Genomic DNA, 16,828 nt, shown 5'->3' with positions numbered 1-16,828 from the left:
GTCAAATTCGAACTAATTGAAGACTGACATTTCAAATTCAATTGATTTGTTTTTACATTTTGGTGATAAAGTAAATCAATAAATGTTGTTAATTATTGTGTCGTGTTATACATTTAGCGTCTTTTAACTGTTATATTAAGTGTCATCTATATTTTTTAAGCATTATGTAAGTACATTTATTAGACTGGCTCTCTGCGTATAAAGTTAATTAATTATTTATTTCCGGTAACAAATTTATAAGCGCTCATAGTTCTGATTAACTTGAGAAAAGAAAACATTAGGGAAACTGTAAATTTGTAGACTAACAGGAAATCGTACCCCTGTATCTATAATCGGCTCGGTTATTTATTAATATTATTACCGTTATAAGTTAGTAATTACTTCATTATTGCGTTGGTCTTTCGGCATTGGACAAATTTGATCCAGTGTATTACTTTTAGATTAGACACTATAACCAAGTGCTCTATAACACTTCAAGCCATCCAAGTTTTAGGGAGAGACCTTTGCTTTGCAGTGAGCTAAGGTTACAGCCAGAAAATTTAATTTTATCAATATATTATCATGATAAGGCACCCACTATATAGGAAAGAGCTGTAGATGTAAAAAGTGTAACTTATATTTCAATTTATTAATGTCCTATTTAGGCATCTTCTGTGCAAGGGGGAGTATGGGAGACAATAATTTTATTTTATTTTATTTTACAATTTTGGGAAACTTACAGCTACATACAGCTATACATAAATTAAAAGGGAAGAATAGGTACATAAAGGCCAATAACAAGTTTCCACTGATAATATGTTATGTTTTGCACTTACAAGTCACCAATATTAGAGTGGTTGCTATCACATTTTCATTAAACCTTTTTGTAACTATTTTAAAATGATTATCACTTTTTATAGCAGCTATTCTTGTTACAGACTCAAGTGACAACATAAACTTACATTTGTTACAATTTAAATTACAAATATGTCATAATAACTAATATAGAACATTCAAAGTACATAATAAAACCAAGATGGATTATTAAAATGACTCAAAAATTAAACAATGTCATCTCCTGTTTATTTCTTCGACCCTGGCTAGGGGTACCCTTTGGTATCTGGATAGCTGTCTCCGTAGTGTATTACTGGTGGTTGATATCTCGGATTAGTGTGCTGGAAACCCAGAATAAGGTGTTCAAAACACAGCTGCAACTGTCACAGAGTGTGATGAGGCAAATGACGGTTGACTCCAAAACTACGTACCATGTTCCTGAAGTAAGTGTATTTATTATTTATAGGTGGTAATGGTTTCTGTAATTCATTGCTTGTGTCTTATCTATATATATATTTCGGTAGTCTCGGGAAAACTCGATAACGGCTGGAATGATTCGGAAAACATGTTGTGTCATCGTATCATATCTTATATATTATGTAGCGTTCCAATGTAACTGCTTCCGTGACAAAAATCTTATCACTAATTTTTTTATTTCATATAGCGAGCCTAAAGGACTATAACTTAAAAACTTTTCATTAATTTTAGACCACTTCATAGAATTATTTATTTAAATATAACTTTAACAATATGTTATTAGTTGTATAGTTATTAGTTGTCTGGTTGCTTTTGTACAGATTATGCCTTGTTTGGGATCAGGGAGGATGAGTACTCCCAAGATATCTTAATATCATATAAATCATGTGTTACTGTGTTTCTTATGCTAATATTAAACTGCTTAACTTATTTCAAAGACATTTCTTCAAGTTGTTTCCAGCTTTATAGATTTTAGCTTTTGGATTTTGCACCCCATAGGCGGCGCTGTTGACATATTTTTGTGGCAATATGTATACAGCCCCAGTATGTTATCATATTATACATATTTATTTATATATAACTAAAATATTTTAGATCCCAGATGCTCTGGGCACACTCTGTGAGACGGTCCACATAGCTCTGGTTTGCATGGGGAAATGCACGAGGATCATCACGTCCATGTTGAAATCCCTTCTGCATCAGCGCCAGAATCCCATCCACTTCCACATGGTGGTAGACTCGGAGTCACAGCATACTATAAGCGAGCTATATAACACTTGGGACTTGCCTGATGGTAAGCTTGGTTTTTATGGGAACTATTTATGAATGGGTGGTTTCTTTGTATGAAAGGTAGAAGTCATTTCTCATGTTGTTTATCTAATCTGGGTTATCATTTCATCTTATCTTTATCTCTTTTTTTGTTTTTTTATAATATAGGAGTAGCAGACGAGCATGCAGTCCACCTGATGGTAAGTGGCTACTGCCGCCCATGGACATGTGTGATCAACCCCACATAGGATTAGATATTCCTACCTGAGGTCGGCCACAGATGCGCCGCTACCCCTGAGGACTAAGCTGGAATGCTTTCGAAAAGTATGTCTCCCTTACACCCTTCAAACCAAAACACAGCAGCGGTCAACACTGCTGTTATGAGGCAGAAATAGTTGTGGCGGTGGTGCTGCCGGAGTCGAACCGCAAAGGATACTACCACCTTCAATATACTATCTACATTATTTTTAATTTCATTTAATTTAAATATGAATCAAACGGGGAGGTACCATGACAACATCCTTTTCTGGAGTAAATCAGTTACCTTTCAATTGAAGGGTATGGATGCTCGCTAATATACATATCAGTCAACCATCTTAGTTCCAGGGTCGGCTACATATTTGTGATCAGGTTCAAATAGAAACCCTGTTCTACATTATTATTGAGATTGTCACCGATAACTATGAGCGGCAGTGACTACTTACCATCAAGTGAACTGCTGAATTTTTTTTTATATAAGATTGGAGTAACAAATGAGGCATAAGATTGGAGTAACAAATGAGGCATTTGTTACTCCAATCTTATATAAAAAAAAATTAAATGACAATGTAATCTACAATTTCAGTCATATAACTTTTTTACGGCAGTCAGATAGCCTAGTGGTTAAGAAGCTCGGCCTCTCGATCGAGGGGTCCGAGGTTCAAATCCCAGGCACGCACCTCTGATTTTTCAAAAAGTTATGTGCGTATTAGAAATTAATTATCACTTGCTAAACGGTGAAGGAAAACATCGTGAGGAAACCTGCATACCTGAGAGATTTATAAAAAAATCTCAAAGGTATGTAAAGTCTACAATACTTGGCCAGCGCGGTGGACTATGGCCTAATCCTACTCATTATGAGAGGAGACCCGTGCCCAGCAGTGGGACAGTAATGGGTTGTTGATGAACTGCACCCTTATTTGCCACTCCAATCTTAAATTAAAAAAAATTAAATGCCAATATAATCTACCATTTCAGTCATATAGTTTTTTTATACCCCAGCACCAATATTACCCTATCATACCATACCTTATGAATTTCAGTGAAATATACATGTTACAATGCACAAAACCGTCTGGCGCAAGTGAGGTGGATCCCGAACAGCCACTACTCCGGCATCTATGCGATGGTCAAGCTACTCTTCCCGAGTATTCTCCCAGAGACGCTCAAACAAGTCATAGTACTTGATTCAGACTTGACTTTCTTGTGTGATGTGGCTGAACTCTGGGCTTTGTTTCGAAATATGACTGATGATCAGGTAAGTAGTATTACTATTAAGTCTTATTTGTAAGAAAGTAAGAATGAAATTAATTTATTCGAAAAAAGGCAAATAATTGTATTTAAATTGTATTAATGGATTTAACTTCGTATACATAATAACAATACATTAATGAAATAATTATAACAATTCACTTTGGCAATGTCAAATGTTACCAATGAAATATGGTAGAAGCATATTGCTACAGGCCAGTTTTGTCACAAAATACTTAACAATTATGGCAATATCAAAATGTTATCTGTGCAATATGGTAAAAGCATTTATTGCAATTATATGTAGTAGATTACTACTAGCCGAATTAGCCTGCCTGACAAAAATATAGATGCAATATCCTACATACTGCATTTAAACTTTTGTTTGTTATTTATTCATACACATCAGTACAATTATGATATTATTAATAAATATTAATGCAATACATACTAGTGCAATATCAATATGATATCACTTATATCCATATTGTATTTCTAACAGTAGTTTTACAATTTACATGGGTACCCTTTATAATAATGTAAATTACGTAAATTTCAGTTCATAGGCTTAGTGGAGAATGAAAGCGACTGGTATTTCCACACAACGAAGCGATGGCCGGCATTAGGCAGGGGCTACAATACGGGAGTAATGTTGCTAGACTTGCAGAAGATACGCAACGGTGCCAACTGGACCAATCTGTGGATGGACGCCGTGAACAGTAACATTGATAGGTTGAAACAGACGACGCTAGCTGATCAGGACGTTATCAATGCGATGATTAAAGCTAATCCTAGTATAGTGTTTAATATGAGTTGCCAGTACAATGTTCAGATGTCCACGAAGACGTTGGCGAAAGGTTGCTATGAGGAGGATCGGAATAATGTAAAGGTAAAGTAACTTTACTTCTTTAAGAATGATGATTGGTGACTGTATAATAAATTGTGAAGATAGTATGCAAAGGCTTAGATATTGAAAGTAAAAGATGTTAATATAATATCAGGATTAAAAAGTAACATGTAAAAATTAAAAAAATATATAAATGTATGTGTAATGTTTCATTTTAACATTGTATTCTGACAGTTAACAGACAACAAAAAGAAAACCTTTCCAAAAAAATGTGAAACACTGTAGTTAAGTTAGAAACAAAATCGAGTTATTAGACTGATTTACGAGTAGATACAAATTTTAATCCTGCTGCAAATCCCTTCAGATTATCCATTGGAACTCACCAAGCAAATATCACATCAGGATACGGGACGCAGATTACTTCAGGAATATACATCAATCCTATGTGAACTTTGATGGGAACTTGCTACGAGAGAAGCTACATAGGTGTACACAACCTGAAATAGTTACATATAAGGTATTTGTGTTATATACATGTGGGATCGTAGAAATAACAGGCTTGATGATGTTAACGAATTTTTGTTTTTTTTTTTTAAGGTAAGGAGCTACTGTCGCCCATGAACATCTGTAATCAACCCCAGATAGGATTAGATATTCCTACCTAAGGTCGGCCACAGATGCGCCGCTACCCCTGAGGACTAAGTTGGAACGCCTCGAAAAAGTATGTGTCCCTTACCACACCCTTCAAACCGGAACAGCAGCGCCTAACACTGCTGTTGTTAGGAATTCTTATTTTATTTATAAGACCTGAAGCAGAACACAACATACATCGTATAATATATACGTATAAATTGATAGCCAGACTCCTTGAGTGTTATCACTTAAACAAAATCAAATATTATCTAAGAGTTGGTATGTTAAAAAGTACAAAAATAAAAGGAAAAACATAATCATAAACTAAATAAGTCACCTACTTATTTTCCCAAATATATTTACACTCAAAATTTCCAGAATGATTTTTTAATTTAAAATGTATTTATCTCTATACGAAATGCTCATATCTGTTATATATCGGCTATGATGGTACCGACGCCCCAATTTTATTGATATAATAGAAGTTGCAAATGAGCATGCAGTCCACCTGATGTTAAGCGGCTATTGCCGCCAATGGACATCTGTAATCAACCCCAGATAAGACTATATCCTACCGGAGATCGGCCACAGATGCGCCGCTACTTCTAAGGACTAAGTTGGAACGCGTCAGATATTTTTTTTTTGTTTTTTTTTTTTTATATAATATAGGAGTAGCAGACGAGCATGCAGTCCACCCGATATTAAATGGCTACTGCCGCCCATGGACTTCTGTAATCAACCCCAGATAAGATTAGATTCCTACCTGAGTTCCCCATAGATATTTTGCTACCCATGAGGACTAAGTGGGAACGTCTCGGATAAGTATGTCTCCCTTTCAAACACAGAAGCGCTTAACACTGCTATTAGCCAGAAATAAGAGTGGCAGTGGTGCCACCGGAGTCAAACAACAAGGGTTCTACAACCTTCAAAAGTATGTCTCCCTTACCAGACGTATCACACCAGAACACAGCAGCGCTTAACACTCCTATAAGACAAAAATAGATGTGCTAGAACCTCTGAATTCAAACAACAAAGAGTTGTACAATTTTTTTACTTAATCTTTTTTTTTTACAGTTCAACCATTCGGACCTCTGTTTAACCTTCCGTGCCGCCCAGAGAGTCAAACTCCGGACTCATCTGTTCTACATGGAGTATAGTTACCACGATGTGGATGATTTTGACGTCACCATTGTACTACAACTGTCGATGGATAGGATACAGTTTCTGGAGAGACTGGTCAAGCATTGGGAAGGTAGGTGACAGGTTATGGATAGGAGACAAGTTGTAAATAAAGTTTGATTTGATTCTAACTTCTTATAGCTGTCATAAAAGCTATATTGTAATGTTATACAAATGAGTAAGATATTTTCTCTAAGCATTTAATAAATCCATTGTTCATTAAAAAAATATCTGAACATAAAATAACAATAGCCAGCTGTACCATGGACAATAAAGAAAATAATACTACTCTTGCACAACACAATCAGTTTTATCTGTCTATGGATTGTAGATACCCTTGAGAAGGTAACTTGTCAATAAATTTGACGTTAAAATATTTTGTCACTCTCTGTACAACATCGGATACAGTTCTTAGACAAACTGATTAATTATGGGGAAAGTAGGAAACAATTTAATAAAGAAATTTGATTTCATTCGATGCGAAGTATGAATTCATTGAAGTCAACTTCTGTCATTGAAGTCAATAATTATTTTTAAGTGTCTGCGAATTGGATACAGTAATTTATCAAGCATTCAGAAGCTAGGATACAACTGATAAATTCGTTTTGTTGTTTGTACATGCTGTTTTTGTTCTGTTTTTATGTTTTCACGTCATATGTGTTTAAAAATTCACCATTTTTACAAAAAGTTACCTATTCAGACAATTTAACTTTTCTAGGCCCGATTAGTGCTGCCATCTACCTGTCAGACTGTGAAGTGACGAAACTAGAAAACTTTATACGGGACTCTCCGGACACGTTAAGTACTAGAAGAAATGTTGCCTACCATCTTGTATTTAAACATGATTCGGTTTGTATACTATTAAATTTTATCTTTATATCCTATCGATAAAGGTTGAATATTTAAAGCTATTTTACACACGTAGTAATAATTTAAATGAGCTTAAGTTTATTCGCTCAACAACATGTTCCTATATAGTGCAATTATTTAAATTCTGCAGTCACCAACAGATAATTATTATGGCTACATGGATCTCCCTCTTTTTTTCGAGTGTAGCCTATCGTATATGTTTGTCGATATATTTTCATAGGGTCATTTCATCTATACATCTTCATATCATATACTTCATTTCATCTTCATATATTATGACACAATAATAACCCACATGCAAGGAAAAGGAAAAAAAAACAAAATTAATTATCCTATAACCTATAACATATCTACTTAGACTCAAATAATGGTGAACCTCTAAATGTTTTACATCATAGGTCCACTACCCAGTGAACTACCTCCGTAACGTGGCGTTAGAGAACGTACAAACACCGTACGTGTTCCTGATGGACGGAGACTTCGTGCCAATGGCTGGGTTATACGACCATCTGCGGTCCGCTATCAGGCTTATTAACCCTTACCCACAGAAAAAGGTAAGGGCTATTACGATTTTGAAATGATATTCGTTTACTTTCCACCCTTCAGGGGGCTTCCCCTGGTGAGTTATTAAGTCTCTTGAAATAATAACAACATTTATAACTTACTAGCTTTTGCCCGCGAGATCTAAATATCTATCTCTCAGGAGCGGTACTTTTTTTTCGAGATAAACAGTCCTTGTCTGGACCCTTGAGAACGTGTGTACAATATGTTAATTATTAAATTTAATTACAATCCGTTTGTCAGTTAAGCCGTGAAAGTGTAGCAAAAAAAGAAACATATAAACAAACAAAATCACTTTTGATTTTATAATATAATCATATTTAGGATAGTTAGGATGGAATGATAAAACGAAATGTGCAGATTATTTCTGTAATTCTCACGAGTTTATAAATAAAATGATATGTAATTTTTCATTAAAGACTTTAAGTATATTATATGTTACATTTAAAGTATACTATATGTTTACATTTCCAGTGTCTAGTAGTACCAGCATTCGAAACCCAGCGTTACAGGGCATCTGTGCCACGGGACAAGGCGGCACTGTTGGCCAGGCTGTCCATCCTGCACTCTGACGGGGATGTGGCACCATTTCGTGTACGGGAGTGGCCGAGAGGACACCGGGCTACCAACTATTCGAGGTGGACCACTGCTGTGGCACCTTATGATGTATGTTTATAATTCATAATAATATAAATAAATAAACGCTTACTACACTCACAGCCCCACACTAGGATTCCCTGTGTCGTGGGTGCCATGGACACACACATATACAAATACACAAACACCCAGACCCAGAAACAGAAATCGAAATTCAATCTAAATTCTAATCATTTAGATATCTGTCTGGCCGGGGATCGAACCCGGGACCCTTTGCGCGTCAGACCGGCATGGTGACCGCTCCGCCACGCAGGTCGTCTGAGATTGAAGTATAAATAAATGTAGTTTGAAAACCAAAAACCACACTAAAATTATTAATCCTGACCATCTTGACGTGATGAATTATTAAAATAGGGCAAAATTATTAAAATCGTGTATTTTTCACTGGTTCTTCATAAGTATTCAAAATTTTAAATTAATCAGCCCGTTCAAAGTGGGTAAAAATCGAGTTGGCCACTATTGCGCCACTACCATTGAGGACTAAGCTGGAACGTCTCGGAAAAGTATGTCTCCCTTACCACACCCTTCAAACCAGAACACAGCAGCGCCTAACACAGCTGTTATTAGGCAGAACTAGGTGTGGCAGTAGTGCCGCCGAAGTCGAACCACAGATGATTTAACCATTTTTGATAGTTTTGCCATCAAATTTAAAAGCTTACTTTCGACTGGGTCTAATCACCCAAACGAAACTCATGTATCCTTTTCCGTCTTAGTATATGGTCTAACGTATTGATTCTGGCATTAAGTGTGTATATTTCTCTTTCCAGGTGGAATGGCAGTTTGACTACGAGCCGTATTTGGTGGTGCACCGGACAGTCCCAAAATACGATACTAGGTTTTCTGGATTTGGTTGGAATAAGGTACGTCATTTTACTTTTTTTATAACATTGTAAGAACTGCTAATACTTTACTTGTGCATGTTTCAATCATTCGCTATAAATAAAAAATAAAAAATTGAGAATATCTACTACTGTAATCGTATTTTTCTCACCAGATATATAAAATTTGTTGCTGCAGTTCTACGTTTCATTATTATGTATATTCGAGCAAATCATGCAATCCAGCGTATGGTAAGTGGCTTCTACTGATCAAGGAGATCTGTAATCAATCCCATATTTCTACTGAGGTCGGTCACAGATGCATGGCTACCCCTTAGAACCAAGTTTGAATGTCTCGAATAAATTTACATCCTTCAAAGTGGAACACAGCAGTATTTAATGCTGGCGTTATTAGGAAGTATAAAGTGATGGTTTAATTTATATAAACACGCGACTGTAGTACTGCGGTCACGTGACACACGACGGTTTATTAGATGGCATCTTGTAAATGAATGCGCAACGTAGAATTGTAGCTACAGTCACGTGACACACACCGGTTAGTAAGAAGGCGTCTTATAAATAAATGCGCGACTGTAGGACTATAAGACGGCAATCACGTGATACACAGCGGTTACTTAGAAGGCGAGCTTTAAATGTATGAGCGACTGTAGTACTGGAGTCACGTGACGCACAGCGATTAATTGGAAGGCGCCTTATAAATTGATGCGAAACTGTAGAATTATAGGCCTGCAGTCATGTGACATACATCGGTTAATTAGAACACACTTTATAAATGTAAACATAATTGTAGGACGTGTCACGTGACACACAGCGGTTAGTTAGAAGGCACCCTATAAATTGACGCGTGACTGTAGTATTGCAATCACGTGATACACAACAGTCTATTAGAAGTCGCCACATAAATGGACTCGCGACTGTACGACTGTGGTCACGTGACACAGCCGCTAAAATGTACAATGACCCCAACAAGTTTCGCTCATCAAACCTCCAGGTGTCGCACAGCGTGGAGCTGCGCGCGCAGGGCTACCGCGCGCAGGTGCTGCCGGGCGCGTTCGTGGTGCACACGCCGCACGCGCCCTCGCCCGACATCACCGCCTTCCGCGCGGACCCGCACTACCGCATGTAACGTATATAGGACTTATAAAAAATTAATAAAGGCTTGTGTTGGTCAGATGCAAACGCAGTGTAAGATTTTTTGGTCACAGGGGAAATTTGGTATTTGTTCCTTTTTTATAATTTAAAATAAAAACTAAAGTTACAAGTTTTTATTGTAAAATCCAGGCATATCATCCGCTACCCCCGCAGCCATTTTATCAGGTTTTCATCACAAAATAATAGTGACCAAGTGCAAGTCGGACTCGAGGGATTGTTTAATGACCACTGTGACACCCTTGGTGTTAGTAGCCAGTTATAGTCCGCATCAAACTGCTAGTCCACTCTGAATTGTTGCGAGCAGGTGTAGTCAATTTGCTATAGCGACGCAATACATTTCTATATTCAGAGTGGACTAGCAGTTTGACGCAAAATATACTATGTTAAATCATACACGTCCTTACGCTTGCAAGCATGTCCCCTCCGAACGCGTAAAACACTTGCAGTCGCTTTGCGATCCGTTTGAATGTACATATGAAAATAAAGATTACAAGTAACATGCGTGTGGATTTAAACCTACAAAAAATTATTAAAACCGTGTATCATGAGTACCCGTTACACATCCGAACACGTCAATTCCACGACATTATTAAAATTAAATAATAGGATTATAATTAATTTACTTCTTATATTCAATTTCAGTTGCCTGGCACTTTTAAAGCAGGAATTCATGGAAGATCTGAACAGAAAATACAACGTGACACTGGATGAACCATCCAAACCGGACTCGCTATACTTGGGACAAGCGAAAAGTTTGTTATTGAACCAAAAACCAAATACCTAAATCAAGTAGCTCAGAGTAATAAAGTATAGAGTCTACTCTGATATGAACAGTAAAAACAGATGAGAACACCACATCAAATTTAAATGTTAGCTAATTTCATTGTTATAATAATAAACATCGTAATTCTAGTGAAATATGCTGTGAAAGTTATAATATATTAGTTACTGCCCGCGGCTTCGCCCGCGTTTAAAAGAAAATAATATGACATACTAACATACATAAAACTGAAAATTCGTACCTTCATTGGAATGACAGTGTCGCCATCTGGCGAAAATTGGTCGTACCAACTCTGAAACCTTCATGGGCTCATGGACAACAACTTTGCTACAGATCTTCACTTGATCAAATGCATAGTTTACGATTAAATCCTTACTAATATCGATTAAAATATCGAAATATCGATTTTTTTGGTCCAAAAGATCGATTCTCCGATTAATCGATCTTAGATCGTCATCCCTAGTTCCCGTGGGATTTCCAGGATAAAAACTATCCTATGTCCTTTCTTGGATCTCAGACTATCTTTGTACAAAATTTTATTAAAATCTGTTCAGTGGTTTAGGCGTGAAGAAAAGACAACCAGACAGACAGACAGACAGAGTTACTTTCGGATTTATAATATTAGTAAGGATTAGTAAGGATTACATTGCCTTTGAAGTTACCTTTGAACAGACCTAGCATCTACCTACGATTGGAACCAAAGTGTTTGTGATACAGGCGCACTCTATACTAATTATTAATGTGATAACTATAATTGCGCCTATTGTTACTTTGTAATATTGTTACTGTTTATCTGTGTTATTTGAAGAGCAATTTGAAGATAAGGGCAATTATAAGCATATTATACATTCACTTGTAAATGGCTAGTTACTTCTTTGGGGTGATTTAACACCCGGATTTCTAAGCGCTTAACACGTTTTAGCTATTATTTGAAGTATGTTGTTCGCGTCGGCATTTGAAATTATAACAGAAAGAGACAAAAGAATTAAAATATAACAATGTAGAAGAACTAGTAGTAGAAGCGTAGGGAGACATAATATGACTAATCCATGCAACGAATACCTTTTCCTATAAAAACCGAAGACTTATTAGATGAAATCGTGTATATTATTAAAAGTATTAAATTATTATTGATTAAACAAAACCCTACTGCTTAAAAATAATGCCTATGTTTGTTACTATGTATGTATTATATTATATGTTATTATGTATGTATTATATGTATATATTACTATGTATGTTACTCCCACAATTTAGACGAATCCAACTACACCTCATATGTTAAAATCCGTCAAGCCGTTTCAGCTGTAGGGCGTGTCAAAGAATGAGACATACGTACGATCTAAAGACATTACCCTCCACAGTCGGGTAGAGTCCGCGCCAAACTGCTAGTCCGCTCCGAATATAGAAATGAATCGCATCGCTATAGCAAATTGTTGACTACACCTGCTCGCAACAACTTCAGAGCGGACTAGGAGTTTGGCGATGACTATACCAGCCTAATAATTTTGATTATTTTGTGTAATTAGGTTTGTTTTCGAAAGGTTTTTTATTGAGATAATTGAACGCAAGATTCTCCATAATAACAATAATTTAAATTAATACAAGTGGAGCTACGCTATTGATCAAATATTTTTATCTTTTAAGTATTAATTCTAAGTCAAAAATGATCTGAATCGCGATCAATACTAAAATATATAAACATTTATGGAAAAAAGAACACTAAAAATGATCAAAGTAATGATTGTGGCCTGTCTAGTCTAACCCAACTATTAAAAAAACAAAGTAACATAACCTTAGATAGGTTAGATTAGGTAGAATGACACTTTTTATTATTTTTAAGTGTCACGGAATAAGATAAACCACGGATAAAAAAATACCATAAATAATATATTTTTTTAATTGGATCTGACATCAAACCAAAGAGTGAGGCTGGAAATATTATATTATCTGTTACTGTTAAAAATGTAACAAATGATTTTATTTACGTTGTAAGTACATTCCCTATATTTTTTTTTTATTTTATGGAAAAAAATGTGTTTTTTGAATAATTTTTAACACAAGATTGTTTAAATATTTTAAGTATATTGAATAATGGAATGTGTTGTAGTAATTAAAAAGTTATTTAAAAAAATATTGCTAAATAATATGAAGGTTGGCAAGTTTTAGCACTTTATAACAATATTTGCATTATTTTTGCTTGCTTGCTTCCTATTCTTAAAAAAATACGATGCATAATATTGCTAATATGAATACTCAAGTGTCAACTAAGCCAAAGTACTAAATAAAATTCACATACTTTCATTAAGTGCAAGATACAAAGTTGTTGAAAATTTAAAATGAACTAAATTTTAATTAAAATACGTATCTTTTTTCGGTACAGAAAGTTTCCATTTTTATACATATGTGTGCGTGAACATAATATGTTCGTTAGATATGATTGTTGTTCATAAAAATATATAGGGTGTATTTTGCAAGTGGGCCTTCAGGGCCAAGTCCCATACTATAAGAGATAGCTAAATGCGAGAAGGCCGATTTTGATAAATACTAAAATTGCATCATTGATTTTTAGTATATTTCCCTAGTCCGCAGTTATTTTTGACAAAAAGTCCACGTATTATTTATAGTTTCGGATTTCAACCTAAAGATTCAAATGAAAAATACCTTACTTGCCATATTTTGTAGTCATCATTTAAAATAATAATGATTAATATTTTTTATATTTAATTTAACATTAACATAAAGCAACTAAGGTCATCCGTAAATAATTTTATATTCATTCATTAAAAGTTACGACTTTTTTGTAATATCCTTTTCATCTTGTGACGTCACAAATAGGTAGAAAAAATAAGTTTCCATTTTAAATATTAATTTAATTTTGAGTGAAATCCTAAATGTGTGTAGTACGTAAATTATTTCGTATTCATTAGACATTGACTTTTTTATGGAATACCGTTTGTGACGTCACACAATAACTAGGTTTGCTTCTTTTAAATGACTTAACATTAGAGTTCTGAAAATTCTTAATCTGAAAGTAGCAAAAGTTTTTATATTCGTCTGTAGCAGCGCTTATTGTTAATGCTGAATAGTGATAAATAATTTACGAATGATCTTAGAAATACATAAAGTCTTCATCATAATATATTTTGTACATTAGTTTTAAGTACAATTATTTTTATTAATTACGGAATTGTCATAATATGTTCCTTTTAGATCGAAATCGCTCTTTTATTATTTTTGTATTTGTATACTTCTTGCCATTAAAATATTAGAACACTGTATTGTTAAATAAGAAAAGGTGGAAAATATTTTGTATTTATTTTTAATAAATAATTTGTTTTTTAATTTGATCAAAGAGTTATAATTTTAGAGATGGCATTTAGTAGCGCAGGAAATAGTAGATAAGGTACGTTTATAAACTTACCGTACATTTATTATAACAATCTATAGTTTGATTATTAATAAGGGATAAAGACGAACATTATAAAAGTATTATTTTTTAATATTTTAAGAAAGCTGCTGAGTGTAAACTAGATTTGAAAAGTGTATTATACAGTCAATAATTTTTTGCACTTACATTATTGTTATTATTAAGATTTGATGCTAAATTAAACAAATAAGAGATCATAATAATAAATTTAAAATTTTATATGTATGCACTGTTATATTGGTATAACTTATTTTAACGCGTACAAGGTTAATAAATAGTTGATTATGTATCAAGCTTTTTATTTAAGTCCCAATAAACCTAATTATGTGGAATATAACATAATACAAATTAGACTTCGTTTATCTACAGGCAGTAAACGTAGCAGACACGGAGCATGGTATACACTTTACAGTCATACAATACAGACACGGCCCGTACCTACAAGGCTGTGAAGATGTAACGAACACTTGTGTATAATACTACTAATACACTTGTGTATACTAAACCTATGATAACTTCCCTACGAAAGATTAAAATCTCATATTTTCTACTATCACTTATTCTTATTATACAAAATATGCTATTTTTTGCTTATAGATCGAATTTTGACAATGGCTAAGACAAGATTGTCCAAACTACGAGCTTTGGTAATAAAAAAATCGATAGATTGATTTTTACCAACCGCACGGTTTATTTTGTATTGCTATTATATCATTTAGGTATAAGAAAATTGTTTCCCGAAAATAAATATGTAGTGTGAATATATTTAATATGTTCAATGTACATGTACATCTTAATTGTCAATTATTAAAACAATAATAAATTGTTACATTTATTTCAAACAATAAAATACTTATTAGTTCAAATTACACAAATTTTCTTATTACTAGAATCTAATCAATAAGCTTCACCGGACGCTAACGTGGATTCCGCATTCGCAAAGAAGTTGTTATTCTTCGGATTCTCCTTGGAAATTAAAAGCCAAAGAAGAATTATTACTTGAAAATCGAGTTCTTGGATATCCTTCTTCAATGTTTCCACCGCCTTCTTAGCGGTTACAAGTGGGGAATTATCATTCATTGATGATCCTCTGGATTCTGTCCTCTGTTTTATGGTTTCCACTTTAGCTGTTAACTCGTTCAACATTTCTTGTCTCTCTGTCACTCCAACACTTACTTCTTTATATTCATTTGTTACTTTACTCAGTTCGTCAAGTAGTGTACCATATTCACGGACTAAAGGTTCGAATTGGTCATTCAAAATGTTCTCTCTAGCTGCGATTTTGTCCATCGCCGATGTAACATTGTTGTGAAGTTTGTTTAGCTGTGTTCCTGTTGTTTTAAACCGTTCGTAAAGTTCGTCTCTGTAAGTCTTCATTTGAGCGTGTCTCGCTCGCCAGTCGCGACCATCTGCTGAGATCTTCAATCTTAACGCTGGTGCCACTCTCTCTACTTCTAGTTTCCATGCTTCCCAATCGTAAGATTTATTACTTACTGAGTTTGATTCCTTTTCTTCTGTTTTACCAGTTTCCTCGCCTTCTGATTCCTCGGAATAAATAGACATGTCTTCTTCTACTGTATCCAGGGTTAAATCGGTCTCGTCCTCAACTTGGTCAATTTCGTCAGCAGTTTCTTCTGTCTCAGGGATGTCAACTATTGGTTTTTGCCATTCAAAGTTCTCTGTTTTTAACGCTTCGTCAGTTAAAACATTTAGTATGTAACAAACTTGCTCTCCGTAACCCTGTTTGAGTTTGTGCGAAGAGAATTCCACGGCTATCTCTTTTTCTCGCAAGATGTCCATAATGGTAGCGATTATGGAGTTCGGGTCATCTTCCTCGTTTGGTTGTTCGAAATCTTTTCCGGTTTTTCGTATTAGCCAAGCAGCTGTAGAAGCAAAAACAAAGAATTGTTCGCCGGGATTAGTTGCGGCTATAAAGTAGTAACGACTCATGGGCTTCATTTTAATTTGCGGTCGTAACTCCGTGTCGATCTTGAGAAGGCGCAGTTTGTCCATTAAATTGAGATCCATGACTGTAAATAACAAACAAATATAAACGTAACTGTGAATGATAGCGTACTTTTCTTTCTAAAATAGAACAGCCCTAAATTTACAACACATTTAATCAACAATCCACACAGCAATATAACTGACTTACCTTGCCTGTAATAAAATCTAAATCTAAATATTACTTGGTACCTTTGGTTTATTATTACCAGTAACAGTAAAAAGTGGATACCTTATATTTTTAAAGATTTCAACAAACAATATTAATTGTTTATGTATCCGTTGCTATAGCGACGGGAACAATGTCA

The 16,828-nt window shown here is 34.7% G+C and overlaps 2 protein-coding genes across 5 annotated transcripts; one reads left to right on the top strand and one right to left on the bottom strand.

Moving 5' to 3' along the window:
• The first annotated feature begins 14 nt into the window (after positions 1 to 14).
• Positions 15 to 11,813, top strand: LOC140754382 (xylosyl- and glucuronyltransferase LARGE2s). 2 transcript variants are annotated; one of them, XM_073089390.1, is made up of 13 exons: positions 15 to 166; positions 918 to 1,256; positions 1,885 to 2,083; positions 3,360 to 3,574; positions 4,127 to 4,456; positions 4,779 to 4,931; positions 6,122 to 6,299; positions 6,945 to 7,075; positions 7,495 to 7,650; positions 8,132 to 8,323; positions 9,082 to 9,174; positions 10,145 to 10,275; positions 10,948 to 11,812. In XM_073089390.1, the coding sequence occupies exons 2-13, from the start codon at positions 1,029 to 1,031 to the stop codon at positions 11,087 to 11,089; spliced, it is 2,148 nt and encodes a 715-aa protein (XP_072945491.1). In that variant the 5' UTR covers positions 15 to 166; positions 918 to 1,028; the 3' UTR covers positions 11,090 to 11,812. The 2 variants fall into 2 exon arrangements, with proteins under 2 accessions (XP_072945491.1, XP_072945492.1); XM_073089391.1 differs by lacking the exons at positions 15 to 166; positions 1,885 to 2,083 and having other exon boundaries at positions 1,116 to 1,256; positions 10,948 to 11,813.
• A 3,522-nt stretch (positions 11,814 to 15,335) lies between these two features.
• Positions 15,336 to 16,828, bottom strand: IFT57 (intraflagellar transport 57). Of its 3 annotated transcripts, none has more exons than XM_073089341.1 (2): positions 16,753 to 16,828; positions 15,336 to 16,546 (listed from the first exon to the last, which is right to left on the bottom strand). In XM_073089341.1, exon 2 carries the CDS (start codon positions 16,542 to 16,544, stop codon positions 15,414 to 15,416), a length of 1,131 nt encoding a protein of 376 aa, XP_072945442.1. In that variant the 5' UTR covers positions 16,545 to 16,546; positions 16,753 to 16,828; the 3' UTR covers positions 15,336 to 15,413. The 3 variants fall into 3 exon arrangements, with proteins under 3 accessions (XP_072945442.1, XP_072945443.1, XP_072945444.1); XM_073089342.1 differs by having other exon boundaries at positions 16,730 to 16,802; XM_073089343.1 differs by lacking the exon at positions 16,753 to 16,828 and adding an exon at positions 16,713 to 16,719.

The sequence above is a fragment of the Epargyreus clarus genome, unplaced genomic scaffold (genome assembly GCF_041222505.1).
Source record: "Epargyreus clarus isolate Ecla_fem2 unplaced genomic scaffold, WU_Ecla_fem_2.2 ptg000029l, whole genome shotgun sequence".
In the NCBI taxonomy this organism is placed as follows: domain Eukaryota; kingdom Metazoa; phylum Arthropoda; class Insecta; order Lepidoptera; family Hesperiidae; genus Epargyreus; species Epargyreus clarus.
The sequence above is the reverse complement of the archived record's forward strand: the minus strand, read 5'-3'. Positions and strand labels throughout refer to the sequence as shown.